Raw genomic sequence first — 16780 nt, forward strand, 5'->3', positions numbered from 1 at the left:
TCCTGTAACAGCTGTGGACCAAAATTTTGGGTAATGCAGTTTTCATTTTTAAAAACATGTTTTATCCTTTTGTCTTTGGTTTTAAATGAGTTTCAGTGTTTACATTTTAGCTGAAACTGGATGAACTGTATAAGAAAAATAAAATGTCCTATTAACTTTGAAATCATAAGTTTTATCTCAACACCAGTAACTTAATAACAGCAGATTCAAAACAGGCAGAAAAGAGAAGAGAGAAACACAGAGAGCTTTAGAAGACTCAACTCTTAATTTGCCCATCAGTTTTAAAATTTTCACACATGCCACAATGTATAACCAGCTGGAGTCCCAGATAGACTGAAAAGTAATTCACATGTTTTTTTCCTGCACAAAGTTTGACACAGATACAATAAATGCTCCTGAGTATCCCCAAAAAAATCAGGGGCCAGGATTTTGGAAACTGTTTCTCCCCTAGTGAGGACAGGAGTAGCCTGTGTTGCTGCATTCTGACAATCAGATGGACCTGGTCTTGGCTGGTGGGATTGAGACCATTCCAAAGCACCCTCACAGATAGGGGTAAGACTAAACAGACACACGCAAACAGGTCTGATGCAGATGGAGCACTCCAAACTGAGCTTTGAAAGGGGATATTGGAGAAATGTCCTGGGACCTTGTCTCAAATGCAGACAGCACTACAGTTTAAGTGACCTGCATTAAGTCCAGATGTCACACAGGCCAAGACAGCAGCGCAGATGACCTATACTAGGTCTAAACAGCTAGAGAACACAGATGGCAGAGACAGGATATCAGGTACTTTCCAGTTGACTTACCCAGTTCTTGAAGCCTGTTGACTTTCCAGATGTTCCTTTCCTCATACCAACAGAGAATGTTACCAAAAGCTGATGCCATGAAAGGAAGGGAAGGGAAATTCCCTGAGATAAAGGCAGTCTTGGTAACTGCTGGTCCCAGGTGTGGGGACAACTAGCCATGAGCAGCTGGCATATGCAAATGGCCCCTACCCTGCCTGGCAGCATTAATAATCCCTGGCACACTGCTGCAGGTAATTGTTCCACTCATTGGAAACCAGGCATACAGGCTGAGTCACTTGAAACACACAGTTTCTCAGAAAAGGCACCAAATTAGTAACTGATTAAAGTTTGACTGCTCACTGCCCAGAGGCCAGAACACCAGAAACAAGATGTGGTGAAAGGAAAGTTACTTTATGCAAATGCTAGAAGTTGGGGAATGGCCAGGCTTATGCCCTTAAAATGCAATTTTTACTTTGGGGGCTAATTAAGGGAGTTTAAGAGGGAAAACTTGGTAGGGAAAACATGCAACACTGGTCCAGGAGGATGCAGGTCTGCAAGTCCCTTCCAATTATCTTGAATATGTGCCCATCTGCAGGTCTGGTTGATATCATTGATGTCATCTTGACTTTGGCCTGATAATGGTAGACTAATTGTTCATAACTCCACTTAAGAGGGAGAATTCTGCACCTGGGTCTCTATGCCTGTTTTACTTCAAAAGTAGCCCCTTGGGATCGGGCGCGGTGGCTCACGCCTGTAATCTCAGCACTTTGGGAGACCGAGGCAGGTAGATCACCTGAGGTCAGGAGTTTCAGACCAGTGTGACCAGCATGGATAAACCCTGTCTCTACTAAAATTACAAAATTAGCTGGGCATGGTGGTGCATATCTGTAATCTCAGCTATTCAGGAGGCTGAGGCAGGAGAAGCACTTGAACCCGGGAGGTAGAGGTTGTGGTGAACTGAGATGGCACCAGTGCACTCCAGTGTAGGCAACAAGAGTGAAACTCCATCTCAAAAAAAAGAAAGAAAGAAAAAAAAAGTAGCCCCTGGGATTTTTATGCAACAACATAATTAGATAAGTGAGCACTGCATGGGGGGGGCTTGTGGGAAAGGAGGGAAACTTAGTTTTAAAGTATATTTTATGACTAACAGCAAGAAAGGCAAAAAAGTTTCAAAATCCATTTTGAAGCTAAGCTACTCAATTATACTATTATCAAATACCTTAAAATCCTGAATTTAGGATATCAGAATAAATATGAGCCCTTCCAAACAAGAAGGTTAACAAGTTCTGATCACAGAGTAACTTATTAGATCTGTTTATTTCTGAGAACCAGACCCTTGATCATTGAATATATTGACTAGATAAGGATATCTGTAGATTTATCCTGCCTCAGGTACAGGTATAGGAAGTAGAAGTGTGAAGATGTCACTGTAGAGACTTCTGCCTTAATATTTGTTGTCTTTTACAAGCTTAAGTTCTACTTTTCACCTGTCAGCAGGAGGTTATCGAGACTGATACTTTAGGTATTTAATACTTATTAATGTATCAACTTTGGTAATTGCTTATCAACTATGGTAACTGCTGAAGTATAGGGGCATTTTAGAAGCATTCCATCACAGTCAGTCGAACACGAAGTAACTATGTTTATAATTTATGATCTGCAGGGTCAATTCAAGCCTTTAAGATAGTTTTAGGTAAATTTTTCTTTAACTTTTTTTATTGACCTTTCAGGATGCTAGTTGTATAGATGATTGAAAGTAATCAATGGCGTTACCTTCCCTAAAACCTGATTCTTGAATTAAAACTGTTTTCATGTTAATTTGATATGTTAAATATGTATACTTGATATGAATTATAGCTCATTTTTTAAAAAGTTACAATTCATATTTCCCTATTAGTTTTATTTTATTATTATATTATTTATTGGTGCCTGATTTAGATGTGTACTAATTAAATAATGACCATTAAATTAATTTTTTGATGTAACAGGTTATTAACTTGAATATGATTTTAAAAAGCTATCACAGTCTCAAAAATTTAACACTAATAAAATAGACAATAATCATTAAATGAAAAAAGCTATCACGACTAATATTTGTCATCAAAGATGAAGATATTTTCCCTGATATCAGATGTTAACTAAGTTTTCAGGTTTAGCTTCAGTGGTTAATTTAAATTTTAAAGCTGTGGTCTCCAACCCTGGGCCATGGACCAGTACTACCCTGTGGCCTGTTAGGAACTAGACCACACAGCAGGAGGTGAGCATTGGTGAGCAAAGCAAGCTTCATCTTTACTCACAGCTGCTCCACATCACTTGCATTATCACCTGAGCTCCGCCTTCTGTCAGATCAGCAGCAGCATTAGATTCTTATAGCAGTGTGAAACCTACTGTAAACTATGCGTGCATTTGAAAAATCTAGGTTGTGCACTCCTTGTGAGAATCTAATGCCTGATGATCTGTCACTGTCTCCCAACACCCCCAGATGGGAGCATCTGGTTACAGGAAAACAAACTCAGGGCTCCCACTGATTCTACATTATGGTGAGTTGTATAATAATTTTATTACATACTACAGTAATAATAGTAGAAAAAAAGTGCACAATACATGTAATCTGCTTGAATCATGCCCAAACCATCCCCCATTCCTTGGTTTGTGGAAAAATTGTCCAAAAAAGTCGGCAGCCACTGTTTTAAAGTACTCTTCAATCTCCCAGTTTGTGTGTCTATTCATGCTGGAACAGAAAACCAAATGTCGCATGTTCTCACTTATAAGTGGGAGCTAAATGATGAGAACACATGGACACATAGAGAGGACCAACACACACTGGGGCCTATTGGAGGGTGGAGAGTGGGAGGAGGGAGAGGATCAAGAAAAATAATTCATGGATACTAGGCTAATTCCTGGGTGATGAAATAATCTGTGCAACAAACCCCCTGACCAAAGTTTACTTATGTAACAAACCTGCACATGTACCCCTGAACTTAAAAGTTAAAAATAAATACAAATTTATCTGTATATATAATATATATTATTCTTATAGTAAAATACTATATCTTATTGGCATTAAATTAAATTACTACCACCTATATAGCTCTAAGAATTATCTTAAGGAATAATGTGTTTATTTCTTATTTCTCTGGTTGTGAGAAATGAAATCAAGATGGCCTATTTCCAGCACCAACCTATTGGTGCCCAGTGTTCCATTATTGGAATGCTAAGCATGTGGGAGTTATTTATATCCTGCTGCTCAAGGTCATCGCTAAGGTCTGATTGCAAAATTTCAAAAAATTGCAACCTCAAGCATAAATGAATTAAACCTGTTTCATTAAATTACTTTTCCATTATTTTTCTTATGAAGTAATATATATGTATATATATATTATTTTCAGACTCCAGTGGTTGTGAAAAATGAAATCACATTTGACTTGTTTTCAGCAAATGAACATTTACTCTGCAGTGAGGTATGTACAGAAGTATGAGCTAAAGTCTCATCATGGAAGGCCTTCCAGGCCTGCTGAAACCGTTCCCAGAGAGTCCACTTCAGCCCTCCCTGGCTCACCTTTAAGTTTAGTATTCTATATTATATAATGGAGGCACTATATATAAAATAGATGTATTATATAATATATATGGAGGCAATGGGAAAAACTGATGAAGGAAGGGAAGTACACCCCTCCACCTCACCACATGGGCAAGGGGGAGCCTCGGCCCTGAGCAGACACAGCTACTGATATCTGGAAGCCAATTTTCATGTTCTCTGTTCTCCACTGGAAAGGTTGTTTATGGAAAACCTCCTTGTCAAAGTGTGGAAAAATAAAGTATTGCTCCATCCTAAAAAAAAATATATATATATTATAATATATATTTCATATATATGTAAAATATATATTATATATTTTACATATATAATATTTTACATATATAATATATAAAATACATTATATATTATATATGTAAAATATATATTATATATTATAAAATATATAGTATATTAGATCATATATAAAAATATAATATAATATATATAATACTATAATATATAATATATATTATTATACAATAATATATATACTATATAATATATATTTGACATATATTGTATAATATATATTATACATATATATTTGACATATATTGTATAATATATATTATACATATATATTTGACATATATTGTATAATATATATTATACATATATAATATATATGTATTATATAAAAATAATATATAATATATATATGAGGGGTGTGAGACAGAGTCTTGCTCTGTTGCTTAGGCTAGAGTGCAGTGGTATCAACACAGCTCAGTGCAGTCTCAACCTTCTGGGCTAAAAATGATCCTCCCATCTCAGACTCCTGAGGTGGTGGGACTATAGGCATGTGCCATCACTCCCAGCTAATTTTAAAATTTTTAATAGAGATGAGATCTCACCACATTGCTCACACTGGTCTTGAACTCCTGGGCTCAAGCAGTCCTCCCACACAGCCTCCCAAAGTGCTGGGATTACAAGCATGAGCCACTGTTCCTGGCCAAAAGTCATATATATTTGAGGTATACAACTTGATGATTTGACATATATTGTTAAATATTCATCACAATTAAGCTAATCAACATATCCATCAATTCAGTTATTATTATGTGTGTCTGTGTTTGGATATGTGTGTTAAGAGCACTAAAGATCTATTCTCTTAGCAAATTTCAGGTATGCAATACAATATTGTTAACTACAGCTGCGTTGTTGCGAGTAGATCTCCAGAACGTATCTTTCAGAACTAAAACTTTGTACTCCTTACCAACATCTCCCCATATCCCCCTTCTTCCAGACCCTGGTAACCACCATTTCTCTAGTTGTTACTAGGACTTTTGTATTTTTAGATTCCACATACACCTGAAATCATGCAGTTATTTGTCTGTCTTTCTTTGGCTTATTTCACTTAAGGTAGCAGTATTTTACACACCAATATTCAAAAGGGAAATGAAGTCTCTTTAACTGAGTTTAGTGAGCACATGGTAGGCATGTTTGCTCATTCCTCTGTTCTCCTGCCCCTGGTTTCAAAGTAGCTGTATTCTCTCCCTCTGGGCTTTTACCCTTGGGATCCACATGACCAGCAATGGACATGAAGTGACTTGCCGTTCTTGTCCTACGTCACGTCAAGAGGAGGGTACAGTGGTATTGTGTGACTTGATAGTGTGGGGGAAATTGGAGTGTACTTGGATTGCAGTACCTTTTCTGAACCAGCAAAGTTTTCAGCACAGCTGTTCTGCTCCCTGTGGGAACTCATCTCCCCACGTCCTACTCCCCACCACCCCTCCCTGTGCTCGGTTGAGTTTTATTCATCACAAACAGGCCTGTTCCACTCCCCTAAGTTAATTCAATCAGAAACAAGAACTTTTAAAAATTATTTTCTCCTAAGGCTTAGAGTAGTGGGGCATAGTTAATATTGATCAAAATACTTTTTCTCATCTTTGATATCTTGACCAATATTAAAATCAAAATATTTATTATATTTCTTCAACCAGATAATACACATTAGTATAAAATTGTCTCAAAATTGTTTTGTGTTTTAGTATAAAGTACACCTATTTTATGAATCCTAAACCCACTTAGATTTTAGCTTTTCATTTTTTAAGGGAAGGAAAATATAAAATATTCTGCAATAAAAGTTCCAGATATACAGGAAGATATCTGCTTTGTCTTTTTCTACTTTACCAAACATTAAGCATTTCCTAGATAACTCAAAGTAAAAGAAACATAAATCTTACAAGGTCAATACTAAATATTTAATTTTCTTATAAACCACACAGTTAAACATGAGGTGACTATTTCAGAAAATCAGATACAACTGAGGTAACAATGGCTTTATTGAACACCCACTATAACCTAGAGATTTCATACATATGATTTCTAGTCCTCCCAAAAAGAAATGCTGAAAAATAGCTACGATTATCTACATTCTACAGATAAGGAACTGCACCTTAGAGAGGTGGAAGCAACTTTTCCAACAGCAGAAGGCTGTGAAGATCTGAAAGAGGATGCAAATCTGGTCTGTTTCCACTCTGAAGCCCACCTTCCTACTGAGCCTTGCTGCCCGTTAAAAACCCTGCAAGGGGACGTTTTACTTGGAGCATTTCACCAGCTACAGATCAACCCATGAAATATGGGATTTGCAGTATATTTACGTGTCTACCCCATTTTAATTCTTTCACATCTCTTTCCTTCTCTAATTGGTCCTGTTGACATACAAGAGATAATAGCCTTCTCAAATGTCTCAACATTTATAAAAGAGTAGCTCACTCATTTGTCACAATTATCCGTGCTCTCAGAAGCTTTCTCTCACACACTACCACTGACATGAAGGTCAGTGTCAAATAGAAGTCAATGCCAGTCACCCACATTTTACTTCAGCAGACGGCTTTCTTAGCTAAAAGTATGTTTAGTATGAGACATTTTAGTTTGACTCATGACTGTATTTCCAGAAAATGAAAGCAAGACCTATAATTTTATTCCATACATCAGAAATCAAAATGTGGAATAAATTACATGTATAATTTAATATTATTCTTAGAAGTGGATTATTTTTTATTGTAGTTGTCCCTAAATTGCATTATCTACAATTGAAAAATAACCAATTAACACTGTTTTTTGTCTCTAGCTGATGAGATGGATTATCACTGAAATCCATGCAGTGTGGAAGATCTTCAATGGAGGAATTTTGAGCAATTATTTTAAGGGGACTTCAGGGGAACCTCCTCTTCTCCCATGGAAGCCCTGGGAACACATATACTCTCTATGCAAGGCTGTGAAGGGTCATATGCCTTTGTTCAATAGCTATGGAAAGTATGTTGTGAAACTTTACTGGATGGTAAGTTCATTTTCATGTGCATGACAACTCATGAGTCTTTTATATTGAAATATACTTGCCTTGGCCAGGCGAGGTAGCTCACAACTGTAATCCCAGCACTTTGGGAGACCAAGGTGAGTGGATCACCCACAGGAAGATGTTACCTCTGCTTAAAAGGAAAGCAAATGGATTAGTAGGAAGTACAAATAGAAGATCCGAAACCCTTATAAATATGGCAAAGGAGACTCACACTACATCAGGATTGCTAGATCATATCAAACTCCTTTGGGTTTTTCTTGGCCCTTGTCGCTGGAGAAGAATGTTCTCCTTGAACATTTAAAGAAATGGGAAAGTATTAAAAGTTAATAATTCCATTATATATTTATAAAAATGTGACTTTTCTTTCATAGACCTAAGCCATCTCTCTTTTTGGGTTGGAGAATGTTGGAGGGCCAATAATTAGAAATTATCAGAATAATTACAATGGGAAGGGAAAAGGAAAAAATGTAAAATAGCTTCTGATATCCAAAATTGGATTTTTGTTTTTTAAACATCCACAGCAAGACAATTGACCTTGAAATTTTGTTAGGAGAGAAAATGACTTTTTAAGTTACTGTATCTTATGTATTTACCAATCAAGAGGACTATTTGGCAGACTAGGTTTTACAGTTTCGAATCTGTGCAGAGGAGCGAGCAGAAGAGTGTGGTATTAAAAAGGTGTAAAACCTAGTGGATAGTGTTGAGGGAGAACAGAAAGAAGGCAGACAGAGGAAACATCAGCAGGTAAAGTGCCTGGGTTCCCGCCCCAAATTTGTCTAAACTTGAGGTGGGAAGAAGGTCAAAACCATTAAGTATTTTCAAACATGGAACCAACCCTGCTGATCTCTTTCTCATTCTCTCTCTCTTTCTGTTTCCTGACATCCCTCCTTGTTTTTCAAATTTCCTCTGTCATAGTGATAAACATTCATTAACATCACTTTCCATTTTGCCAAGAAAATGTGACTTATTTCTCCTTAATTGTACTGATTCTTCACAAACCCAAATCCACTTGATTCAGAAATTTCTCTAAATATGTATTGAGCCCGCTTTGGAAATCTCAGTCTGGTCCAGTGATTTAGCCCATCTCTAAATAATTTAGCCCTTTAGGGAACAGTGTGGTAGAGACTGGACCTCAGCTCCACTGGCTTCCTCTGTTTCCTTGGTGGTCTCATTGGAGGAATGCCTATAAACACTGACATACCTGTTTCCTGTTAATTATTTTGGTAGGCATGTGATAGAGAGGCGGCTGCCTGGTTTTCTGATTAGTAGAATCTATTCTTTCTGGGCTAGGGGCAGAAATTTCCATGTCTTTCTACCTGATCCCCAGCTGGTAGGGCTGAGTCAATACCTGTGTATATATTAACATCAGTAAGAAGTTAGAGTCAGTTCTTTCTTACATGAAAATCTTATGTTGTTGTTTTTTTTTTCATTGTCTTCCCTTTCCAGACACACACAACTTGATTTTGACTTTTTTCTCTTCCAATTCTAGTTCCGTATTTGTACATGTCTGTGATTTGCTTCTCTCTGTGAATATTTGGGAAACAGGTTTATAAAATATGTGTTATTACTTCTCCTCATTTATTCAGTGCAATACACTGCAGATTCATCTTATATCCTACATTTATTTTCCTTCCCATTTCCTATCTTGCGAGACATGATTAGTCTTCTTCTCACTGTTTTTCTTCTTCAGTTTCTTGAGGCTTTCCTGCCTTTCTCTTATTGGAAATTGATTTTTCTTCTCTGCCTTATCACAAATATTCTTCTCCCTCTTTCGCTTTGTTTCTTAAAGCATTTACCGTTATCACTTCTTTGAGCCAAACCAACTACTCAGAGCCTCTCTGCATGACATTTAAAATTCTGATTTTCACACCAGTTTTTCATTTGTTCCATAAAAGTATTTTCATTATTTCCAGTTTGGATGCTAAGTACATTGCATCTAGATTCTTTGACTTCAGCCAGATAGAAATTTATTGAGTAGCATGAAGAACAAGGTTATGACACAGAGCAACTCTCTCCCGTCCTTCACCTGGGAATGATAATACTAATACTGGGACACATATCATCATGTCAAGTGCCTTCCAATGGCAGCATTCCTTTGGCTCTCTAAAAGAAGCAGATTAGCTATTGCTCTCCACTTGAAATATGTATTGCGGTTGGCAGCTTTTCTCTGAGTGTCTCTGTGCTTTCATTTGTCTCTGATAAAAGAGAAAACACACACATTAGGACCAGTAATCTTTCTCAGTTGCCATCAATATATTTATATAAAGATGCATTTGCTTTTATTTCTGATTGAGCCTTCTACTGCTTAACCACAATGTTATTGTAGGATTCAGTTTCCTAACTATGGGGTACAGAAACCCCCCCAACATCAACACCAGCTGTCTTACTTCTTAAATACCTGTTGCCTGTGCCCCACTCCAGACCTCCTGAGTTTGAATTTCCAGGTTAGAGCCTGCAATCCTGCATTAAATTCTCTCATCCAGTGACATTTTTGTTCATTAAATTTAAGGAACAATGTTTTCAAGATACAAACTATGACAAATTATTTTTCTGTTATTCAGTTACTTTGTTCCGAAATGGAAATGATTTATTTTATTATTTGTAATATTATACATGCTTTTAATTAAGAAATTCAACTACTATCAAAATGTTCAAAGTAGCCAATGAAAGTTTCCTGTAATTTTACCCTATTTAATCACCACAAATGTCTTATGTATATCCTTCTAAGCTTTCTTCTATTCTTGTAAACACACATAAAACTATTGTATCTAATTTATAACAATAGGGTCATATAAACATTGTTCTATAAACTATTCCATACACATAGACATTTGCTATGCTAATATATATTGCTCTGCTTTGTACTCCTTGTATGAGATAGGTAAACACATGTACTTTGCTAATTTCATTTTGGTAGACATTTAAGTTAGGGCCAGTGTTTGAAATAATGCTGTAAAATTTCATCTTATGTATATAGTCTTTGCCCATTTGTATGGACTTCTTTTGCTAGGATTTCTACCTTATAGAATTATTCCATCAAAATATTGGCAAATTCTTAATTTTTCATAAGTATATTCAAGTTACCCTTATATTTTCATTTGCTTGTATAGAACATTTATATTTGATGTAATCAGAATTTGAGTCTGTAATTTTATTATTTGTTTATTCTTTGTTATCTTTCTTATTTTTATGTTACTCTGTATTCATTGAATTCTTTATCCCTTTTCCTATACTCCTGCATGTTTCTTGGACATTCCTTAGAATTTCATTTTGATTTCCCTATAGTGCTTTCAAGCAAATCTCTTTGCTCTATGAATTGAAATATACATGCATAGCTTATCATAGTCAACTAGTATCAGCGTTTCACCATTTAAACTGGAATATAAATATTTTACCACCAATTAGTCCCATTTATATTCCTCCTTTTCTAATATAGTTTTCTTTTCTTTCTTTCTTTTTTTTTTTTTTTTTAGAGATAGGGTCTGTCTCTGTTGCTGTCTTGAGTACAATGGCACAATCATAGTTCACTGAAGCCTCAAACTCCTGGGCTCAATTGATCCTCCTGCCTCAGGCTTCTGAGTGGCTAGAATTACAGGCATGCCATCATCATGTCTAATTGTATTTTTTTGTAGAGACAGGGTCTCACTATAGGCTTGTCTTGAACTCCTGGCATCAAGTGATCCTCTTGTCTTGTCCTCCCAAAGTGTTGGGATTACAGGGATGAGACCACATCTGACCACTGATATAGTTTTCTTAAACATTTCCTATGTACATATTGAAAACCTCATCATAATTTTGCTTTTACATTCAAATACAATATAAAAAATTTTGAAGAGAAGATTACCGTATTTAGTCATATGTTCACTTTTTATAAGTTTTTAAGTAAAAATTTTAACTGGCATGTAAAATTTTTCCTTTACTCTTTCTCATTCTTGATGTTTCATTTTTCCTTTTATTCTCCTTTCTCTCTTTTTCTGAAAGATTTTCTTTCACCATTACTTTTGAGTTGGTCTGATGATGACAAATTATCTTATCTTTCTTTTATCTGAGAATGTGTTTATTTTACTCTTATTCCTAAATAATATTTTCCCTCATAATATGATTCTTGGTTAGCAGTAATTTTCTTTCAGCATTTGATATTTAGTGTGCCATTAATTTTCCAGCCTTCTGGAATTATCCTGAAGGCTGGCCAGAATTCTCCTTCTGACCTCCCAGTCTCCTGGGGGGCAGTCTGCCCTTCCCTTCTGATGAGTCTTTTCTTGCTGCTGGCTTTCAAGCCCTTTTTCTTTTGTTTTAACTTTTAAGAAGTTTGAATTTGATATTTCTGGCTGTAGAATTCTTTGAGTTTATCCTATTTGGTTTAGTCTGAGCTCCTGGAATTTGTAGGTTTATGTCTTAAGACAATTTGGGAGAGTTTTCAGCCATTATTCCTTCAAATATATTTTTAGGCCCACACTCTTTTTTTTTTTTTCTTTTTTTCAGTGACTACAGTGACATGAATATCCACACAGGTCCCTGAGCCTTATGTGATTGCTGATACTATATTTTCCTGTTATTCATGATTTCTATTGATCTAATGTCCAGTTCATTAATTTGTATTATCTGCATTCTGCTATTGATCTCATCAACTGAGAGTTGCTTTTTAGTTTAATTTTGTTTAAAATTTCTATTTGTATGCCTTTATGTCTTCTATTTCTTTGCTGGGAGTTTCTATTCTTGAGTTTATTTCAAGAGTTTTCATAGTTGTTTGTTGGAACATTTTTGTTAGAATTGCTATAAATTGCTTATTTAATTATTCTAATCCCTCTGTCATTTCATTTTTGTGGTCTGTTGATTATATTTTCCCATTGAAATTGAGACTTCTGGCTTTTGGTACAACAGGTAATTTTATACAGTTTCCTAAATATTTTTAGTGTTATGTTTTACAACTCTGATTGCTAATTAGTTTTATATTTTAGCAATTAGTCAACTTTTTTAGATTCAGAAGGCACATCCTGGCTCACATTTATGGGCTGTGTCCCAGTTTAGTATAAAGTCTCTGATGTGCTATTCTAGTCTGCCACTTTTGTTTGCTACCCAGGTTGTAAGATTTCATTCCACAATCTTCTTATATGTAATATACATAAAAACTTAATAATATATATTACATATATAAATATGTCATAATGTATATAATATATATTTTAATCTTAATATATCTTGTTAATATTTACATCTTAATATAGAGCATAATAATCATAATATTATTAAGGTTATACATTATATTAAGGCTATATTATATATAATATATTATAAGTATATATAACCTTTTACACTAAATGTATATAAGTATATATAACCTTAATAATAGTCTTGTAACAACTCAGGCTGCTATACCAGAATACCATAGACTGGTGACTTATAAACAACAGAAATTTATTTTTTACACTTCTGGAGGCTGGGAAGTCCAAGATCAAGACATTGGTAGTGTTGGTGCCTAGCAAAGCCCTGCTCCTTGGTTGGTAAGTGGCTGGTCATTTTCTTGCCATAAACTTACATGGTGGAAGAGGAAAACATTTTTTTTTTCTTCAGCTTCTTTAAAGGGCACAAATCCCATTGATGAGGGCTTTACCTTCCTTTTTTATCTAATTCTATCACATTGGATATTAGGATTTCAACACATGAATTTTGAGAAGAAACATTCCGTATGTATCCACAGATATGCACACACACACAAATGTATTTTTTATATGTTTGGGATAGATATGTTCAATATAGATGTAAATGTACTCAGTAATCATACAGATTTATCCTTTTGCATATGGCTTATTTCTCTGTGTTTTCTTGATGATCATTTAACTTGAAATTAGAAGAGGTTATGGCTAAACACCACTGACTGTAACCCTGTCTTGCCCCACGTTATCTGTTATGGGAGAAAGAAAAAAATATATAACCACTAAATAAGGTGATGTGAAGCTTAGGGTTAAAGGTGTCATACAGAGAAAGCATTCTCACCCTATTGCTTCTATGTGCTTGAAAATATTATGCTGTTTCTTGACTCTTCAGTTCAAATGTCACTTTCTTATGAAGAGCTTCTCCAGCACATTTAGTCACACTTTCCTTTCTGGCTCTAGAGCACTTTAAACATATTGTATTTGAAGTTATTTGCGTATTTGCCTTCCCTCAGTAGACTGAGGGAAGTAATTCAATGAATAAGTAATTCAATGGTATAGTACATGTGTTATGCAGATACTTATGTTCACAATACTTGACACCACTGTTGAAAATATTTTTTGGCAAAGGAATGAATTCATAAAAAAACTCAGCATGTAAAACCAAAGTAAAAGAAAAGATGGTTATTTGAGTTCACAAACATTAAGATTATCATTTGCTTCATGCTTTTAATTATAAGTAATGTGCAGACAGAGAAATATATGATGATCTTATTAAACATCAATTCACTTTATGTTAAAAATTAGATCTATAAGTCAGATATGGTGGTGTGTGCCTGTAACCCCAGCTCTTCAGGAGGCAGAGGCAGAAGAATTGCTTGAGCCCAGAAGTTTGAGGCCAGCCCTTTCAACATAAGCAAGACCCTATTAAAAAAATATTTAATTAAGAGTAGGAATGATATGAGAATTGGAAGTGTAAGATCAGTGAGGATATGTCAAGATAAGCAATAATTGCTAAAGTTTTATTTTGAGAATTTGTATTTTGACTATATAAAGTTATTTGATTATGTCCAAGCTTATCCATCGTTGTATAATGTTTTGATTCTGCTACTTGAAACACCTTAATTTACTGCATTATGCAGTAAGGGACTCCCAAGAATTTCCTCACAAGACCTCATAAATAAGGACAATATTGACATAGCCGTTAAGTGTGCTATGATTATGTTAAATAAAGCAGTAAGCTAAAATATTCAACTGGGGTAATATTGAAATCTAGCATCTCAGTCTTTAAGTGTAAGATGCTAAAATAAAATTGGAAAACAGTAAATAATAATGTCAGCCGTGTACAATAATTTATGAGAAAAAAGACTGTAATTGATGGTATTACATTTCTTTCATCTTATTTTTAGGGTTGCTGGAGAAAGATAACAATTGATGACTTTCTGCCTTTTGATGAAGATAACAATCTATTGCTTCCAGCTTCAACTTACGAATTTGAACTGTGGCCAATGCTTTTGTCTAAGGCTATTATCAAGCTGGCAAATATTGAGTATGTAATGAGACATTATCACTCACATGTATAAAAAATGGCAAACAAAAATAGTAACTATATATTCATATTACATGGTTTATTTTTTAAAAATTAGTTAAAAGCTTTTTTCCCTAAACAACATAAATCCTCTTGTATCAAATCAAATGTGCCAAAGATACTGATTTGTCCTATTGGATTAATTAACAATAATACAGAATTTCTTCAAAAAAATACCCAATAATTAGTCTATATTCAACGCTGTCTTACTATGAATGGAAAGCTGATCATGAAAAATGATGTTTTTGTTTAATAGGGGAAAAATTGTTTTGTGGGAGAAAAATGTTGGTTCATCTAAATACTGAATATTATATCCTGAAATCTAATTAAAGTTTTAGGTTCTGTATATGCAGCAATATACTAATCTTGAAAAAGCTGAACTTTTCTGAAAGAAGTCAATGTGTACTTCATGATTTTGGTAACATTGATCACTTTTGATACATGCATGATGAAAACTACTCATATTTTCCGCAATATTCTTGAAAAATCCGCTTCTGTCTTATATTCCTGCATGAATTGTGCACCAGTGTATATGAAGCATGTCTGCTATTGTTCTATTCTCTCAGCTTCCACTTCCAGAGAAAAGGAGTCATACCATTCTGGCCTTAACAATGCTAAACAGCTCTGATGCTTCAGTTGGAAATGCATGGCAATTTTGCCTCATTGCTCACTGGGAGAATTTTCACATACATTGCACAGACTGGGATTGTATATGCTTCCACCTCCTGCAGTTTGTCAAAGATTCTAGATATTTAATAGAACACACCCACATGCTTTAACAGTACAAGTTAGACATTTGCTCACAGCTCAGTCCCCTCCCTTTCTATACACATTGCTATGTCAGTCAGAAGCTAGGTCTGCTTTGTGTGGATTTTCTTTAGGCACAGCTTTTACTCTCCCAAAGCTACAAAACAAAAACAACAACTCCTACTGCCGTCCTCTTCATTTCTGTTTTTTTCTTACCAGCCTGCAGTTTTCCTTTGGGAATTAGTTTCACCCGGCTTTTAGTACTTGATTGCAATGATTTTTAACAAAAACTCAGCCCAGATCTTTTAAGGTAGCTGAATAGCACTAAGTATTCATACTGGTGGCATGTCTGTTTATTTGGAAAAAAGAGTGTTCTGAATGTTTCTAGTTTTCAGATGTAACTTGAAGTTCTGAGAATCAGAGCTGCTAGAGCAGTAAGGCATTGAGTACGTGACCTGGATAATTGGAGTGGCATTTTATCTTTCTTAAAGCTAAAGTTCAGTAGAATTTTATAGCAATATAAGTAATAGGGTTATTATATTCTTTTTAAAATCCAGTTAGTAAATAAAGCAACAAGCTAAGTATAATACATGTCTTGGAATTTCTAGTGGAAAGTTGCTCTACATGGTACAATTTATATTTCTTAATCATTTTTTCTTAGATTTTTATAGTACATAGTGATTATTTTTATATGAGGTTTAGCTTACTACATTTTCAAAATTAACATAGTAATTTCAATGGCAATGTGAGGTATACAAAGAAAAGAGCATTATTTCTATTTGATTTGCAACATCACTTCATACATTTATTCAATGAGGAATTTAGTCTGGGATCTGTCTCAATAGATATTATCTTTGAAATAGGTAGACATATAGAAATTTGTATTCAATAAACAACAAAACAGTGCACATTTTAAAATAATGGCATATGTGACTAAGATAGTAAGATTTCTTTCTGAAGAAAAGAATGTCGATAATGCCATTAACACCACTGTTGACATGTGGTCAGCAGAAGCCTTGAGGGAGATAGGGCATTTTTGTGTGGAGATGTAAATAGATTAATAACCACACGGAAAAAAAATAAGAGGTCTAAATAAGAAGAGCGATATTTGGTTAATCACATCCTTGT

At 34.9% G+C, this 16780-nt stretch overlaps 1 protein-coding gene across 8 annotated transcripts in view; it reads left to right on the plus strand.

Annotated features, from left to right (window-relative positions):
- Positions 1-16780, plus strand: part of ADGB (androglobin) — a 211305-nt gene that overhangs the window by 62249 nt on the left and 132276 nt on the right. For all 8 annotated transcript variants that reach the window (XM_054254494.2, XM_054254496.2, XM_003732751.7 and 5 more), the window contains 3 exons: positions 4175-4246; positions 7439-7648; positions 14727-14866. In XM_054254494.2, the coding sequence (XP_054110469.2) occupies positions 4175-4246; positions 7439-7648; positions 14727-14866 (422 nt within the window). The remainder of the gene's footprint in view (positions 1-4174; positions 4247-7438; positions 7649-14726; positions 14867-16780) is intronic.

This window comes from Callithrix jacchus, chromosome 4 (assembly GCF_049354715.1).
Source record: "Callithrix jacchus isolate 240 chromosome 4, calJac240_pri, whole genome shotgun sequence".
Taxonomy (NCBI): Eukaryota; Metazoa; Chordata; class Mammalia; order Primates; family Cebidae; genus Callithrix; species Callithrix jacchus.